This window comes from Berghia stephanieae, chromosome 14 (genome assembly GCF_034508935.2).
Source record: "Berghia stephanieae isolate SIO BIC M18660-M18661 chromosome 14, UCSD_Bste_1.3, whole genome shotgun sequence".
Lineage (NCBI taxonomy): Eukaryota > Metazoa > Mollusca > Gastropoda > Nudibranchia > Aeolidiidae > Berghia > Berghia stephanieae.
This window is the reverse complement of record NC_088373.1, coordinates 15,762,309-15,767,308: the sequence shown is the minus strand read 5'-3', so window position 1 is coordinate 15,767,308 and position 5,000 is coordinate 15,762,309. Positions and strand designations below refer to the sequence as shown.

The 5,000-nt window shown below is 36.1% G+C and overlaps 1 protein-coding gene across 2 annotated transcripts in view; it reads left to right on the top strand.

The window, feature by feature from the left end:
- The window catches only part of LOC144959760 (beta-1,3-galactosyltransferase 5-like), a 54,916-nt gene that overhangs the window by 47,998 nt on the left and 1,918 nt on the right, over positions 1-5,000 (top strand). For both annotated transcript variants that reach the window (XM_078892489.1, XM_078892488.1), the window contains exons 2-3: positions 242-278; positions 3,939-5,000. The exon at positions 3,939-5,000 is cut by the window's right edge. In XM_078892489.1, the coding sequence (XP_078748615.1) occupies positions 253-278; positions 3,939-4,995 (1,083 nt within the window). In that variant the 5' untranslated portion in view covers positions 242-252 and the 3' untranslated portion in view covers positions 4,996-5,000. The remainder of the gene's footprint in view (positions 1-241; positions 279-3,938) is intronic.

Genomic DNA, 5,000 nt, shown 5'->3' with positions numbered 1-5,000 from the left:
AATTATAGCCTGACACTAGAACCCACTTTTGACGTCGTTTTGTAGATTTGTGCAACGCCAAGTGAGTTGTCGCTGGTGGTGATCACGGAAACAAGACATCCCATAATTGGTTGAACTATTGATTACAATTCCCGATTTGTTTTCTTTTTGTGGCCAAAGACTTGTCTTGCACTCATTTTCAGGATTTCCATTTGTTCCATAGATTTGTAACCCTTTTTCTTTTATATTTTCTAACTTTCAGATTCCCAGCCAATGGAAACGGTCAGCTTGATAAAAAGGTTCGTAAACTTTGATTTATGTATAAATATGGAGCCTGCACACTCCTCCTCCTCTTTCTTCTTCTTCTTCTTCTTCTTCTTCTTCTTCTTCTTCTTCTTCTTCTTCTTCTTCTTCTTCTTCTTCTTCTTCTTCTTCTTCTTCTTCTTCTTCTTCTTCTTCTTCTTCTTCTTCTTCTTCTTCTTCTTCTTCTTCTTCTTCTTCTTCTTCTTCTTCTTCTTCTTCTTCTTCTTCTTCGTCTTCTTCTTTGTCCACTAGATTGAGAGTATGACCCGGAAGAAATTTGTATTAAGCTATTTTTATTCCAATGAAACTAGTCCACAATCTAAGCCTCCCAAGAAAAATACACCAAAATCCGTCCATGGGAAAATAATTTACAATAGTTTTAAAGTTAATATCTGATTGTGGATAATTTCCTCAATGTCTTTGTTAAAGAGAAAGAATCTATAAAATTCATGATTTTTTTTCTTTAACAAAGACGAACAGGAGATAAAATGACACTGAGTAGCCTTTGAATTAATTTCTCATTTAATTAATTCAGTTTACATAAACCATATGTCTCAGTGCATGACGTAATCAGTCGGAAGGTGAATATTTTGGATTTGCATTTTTTCCCCTTCATTTTCTGAAAGAATATGCTCCCCGTATCATTTTAATCTTTATTTGAAGTAAATCGGGTGACTTTTCATGTAGTTATGGTCAGATGTATAGGAAAGGTATCCAGCAACTTTTCTCAAATTTCATACTTTTTCAACTTGACTAGCTGTAAAAAATATTTAGAAGTGAAATTAAGCTTTGATATTTCCCGAAGATGTACCAAAAAAAAAAGTGTTGATTTAACTATTTATGACAAGGAATCATTTTTGATAAAAAATTATCTTCTAACTAAACTTGGCAATATCTCAGTTCAAACCTTTTCACCATCCGACTGATTATGTCATTCACTGTAACATATATATTATGTGTTTTGATATTTGACCCTTGTAACAGACAATGTCATCACCTGTCTACGACCTGGCTGTTCAATTCCCCTCTTCTAAGATTTGCAACCTCTGCTTGGAAGAAATAGACTACTGTAGAATGTAATGTAGAATTTCTACATCATCACAAAACCGAACATGGCGGCACTCAACAGAATAAACGAACTAAGTAGCCAACTTTGATAATGTGCACTTGGAATCTACATCTGTTTTCTATTTGAACCGATTCCGATAGGTCCTACTTTTTCTTGTGTGCTCTAATTATAATTCTAGAATTTTTTACTAACCCGTTTTCTTCCTTTTTACTGGCGCTGATATGACCTTAATGTGTTGAAAGAGCCGTAAAAACCCTTAAAATCAAACAAGGTGTGGGCAAAGTTGGTACTCTATCCACACTACACTATTTTAAGTCTTGGCCCTCAAGGATTAATTAAAAAAAAAAAGTTTTATGTAACCGTCTGTAAAATCAATTATTTATTTTTCTGAAGGACTAAAAAAAAAAAGAAGTTTCATATTACAGATTGTAAAATCGATTTTTAGCAATGGCTCTCAAGGACTAAACAAAAGGAAGTTTCATATTACTGACTATAATATCAATTTTTAACGAATAAGTTTCATATTACCGACTATAAAATCAATTTTTAACGAATAAGTTTCATACTACCGACTGTAAAATCAATGTTTAACTAGCAATAACTATCCCGCACAAATCTTTGGGCCTCTTTTTCGCTCACGAAGTGCCCGAATTCGCGTCAAAATACGGGACGAAGCCGTTTCGTACATGCTATTTTAAAAAATTAATTACGAAGCTGTTTATCGATGAATATGACTGAAAGTTGGCACACAGTTAGAAAAAAGGTCATTTTAGATTATGTCAAGCGACAAAACTCGTGCTATTACCAGAAGACAGTTAAAAATAGATTTTTACTCTTTAGAGTACAATATTTCTAAAACTACAAAGAGGAGAGATTTTGTCGCTCATAAGGTTATATATGCACAATTCTTCTATTTATATTTCAAATTTCATTGGATTATGATAAGTAAACCCAATTTGCATTTCAATGAGTGAAAATATGGAGACGGCCATTTTACTCCACCATCGCGCGACACGAAAATGACGTGAGCGAGGTAAGGCTGCCAGATGGCCAGACTTTAACCTGACCAAATTCGACTTGAAAAGTGGCTAAATAGAAAATCATATGTCTTTCACTATTAAGACTGGCCCACTTAAAATGAACTAAATTTTAACAAACAGAAAATTGAATAGACTAGGATAAATGTCAATGAGACAAAAATAGATGAATAAAATTTAATAAAAGAAGCAAAAGTATATATTTGGCCACACACGTGGCCATCTGGCAACTTGTTCGCGGTGACTGACGACACAAATCCTCGCGCGCTTTATTTTAATTAAGGCATTGTTTCATTGTTATGTCATAGGGATAGTAGATTAACTCTCTCTCTCTCTCTCTCTCTCTCTCTCTCTCTCTCTCTCTCTCTCTCTCTCTCTCTCTCTCTCAAATAAATACTAGAAATAACATAAGCCATGGTCTCACGGGACTGATTAATAATAATTTAGCACGCATTTTTCGTGTCATTTGTATGGGTTGTAGACACAAAATTACACTTCGGAAAAGTTCCAAATGATCAATATTATGTATATTTTAAAACAAATTTATAGTTGACTCTAGCCATACAGCTCTAAAACTATACAAGTTAGAACTTTTCTGATGTCTTCATCATATTTTCTGATAATTTTGCCATAAAATTGCCAAGTTTTAATATCTTATTCCACGTATTAAGCGAGATACAGCCACAAACCAGAATAAAACGCAGAAAAAGCGTCCCATATTTTCCGTATTTTTTTCTCTTTGTGAGTCATCCAAATAAATGACACATTTGAAACTGCATAACTTTGTTATATATTAATGGATTTCCAAAATTCAAAAAGAGCTTTACTAAGTGGAGACAGGGCTTTGATTTAAGAGGAGTATTTCCTAGAAAAATAGAAAACAAAAATTTTCATAGTCATTGCTAGTTTAACAAATAAGTTTCATATTACCGACTGTAAAATCAATTTTTAACAAATAAGTTTCATATTACCGACTGTAAAATCAATTTTTAACAAATAAGTTTCATATTACCGACTGTAAAATCAATTTTTAACAAATAAGTTTCATATTACCGACTGTAAAATCAATTTTTAACAAATAAGTTTCATATTACCGACTGTAAAATCAATGTTTAACAAATAAGTTTCATATTACCGACTGTAAAATCAATTTTTAACAAATAAGTTTCATATTACCGACTGTAAAATCAAATTTTAGCATTGTCTATGAAGGACTTAAATAAAATGTTATATTACTGACGTAAAATCAAATTTTAGCAATGCTCTTAAGGATTCAAATGAAAGTTTATATTACTGATGGACAGAAAAATCGTTTCATATTACAGACTTTAAAATCATTTTTTATCTCTGAAAGATAATAAAAATAAAAGGTTTTACATTTCCGACTATAAAATCTTATTTTCAGCAGGACTAAACAATACGTTTCATATTTCGGACTTAACTGTAACATTATTTTTAGCAGCGACTCTGAAAGACTTAAAAATTGTTTCATATTACCGACTTAACTGTAAAATCATTTAAAAACAAATATCTTTATTTTATTTTTCCAGATTGTTCATCAGATACAAGCCATGGCATTTCTACAGTTCCGTCATCACCATCACAATATTCACATGTTTCATGCTTTTCCACGCCTCACCCAACACCGGTGACGACTTGTCTCAGAGAACGTCCGACGAGTTTTCTAGCGGGTTCGAAAATGTCGAGAAATCTCAAAATATAGACGGTAATGGAGTCCTGGCCGTCAAGAAAGAGACCACGGCGGTGGTGTCGGGGAAAATGAGAAATAAAATTCCTCGAGTATCTTCCTGGTCTTTGTCCCAAAACCCCGATCTGCGACACCGAGACGACAATGTTAAGAGAGGGCCTTACGAGATCTTTCTAGAAAAACCCATCATCAATCCCCATAACTTCTCCTACCTCATCAATCAACCCACGGCTTGCTTGAACAAACCGATCCACCTGGTCATAACCACCCCGTCCGCCCCCGGGAACTTCTTTAGGCGCATGAAGTCGAGGAGAGCGCAGCAGAAGGAGACGAGTGGGGTGAAAAACAGCCCGGTGGTCCGCCATCTTTTCTTCCTAGGGGCCACGGCCGACAAACGGATCCAGGCGAATGTCGAGGCCGAGTCGAACAACTTCAACGACATCATTCAAGAGGACTATCTGGACGTCTACAAGAACATCACATTCAAAGCGGTTCAGATGCTCAAATGGGTCAACGATTTCTGCCCGAACTCCCGGTACGTGGTTCGTCTGGACGACGACGTGATGGCGAACCTCGTCAAGCTCCTGAGCGCCATGGGAAGGGCGCACCAACGGTTTGAGAATTTCGTGATGGGGACGGTGAAGCGAGGCTGGGTGCCCTGTAAAATTGAAAAGTGCAAGACGACGAAAGAGGAATACCCTTACGCGACGCTGCCCCCCTTTGCGTTAGGCGGTGCGCTGGGATACCCGACCAGCAGCGTTAAGAGACTGTACGAGGCGACGTTAAGAGTCAAGTGGTTCAAGCTGGACGATGTTTTTGTCACGGCGATGTGCGCGCCATTGGTGAATGTCACCCTTTTGGAGGACGCGGATTTTACCTTCAAACATCATGCCTGGTGATGACG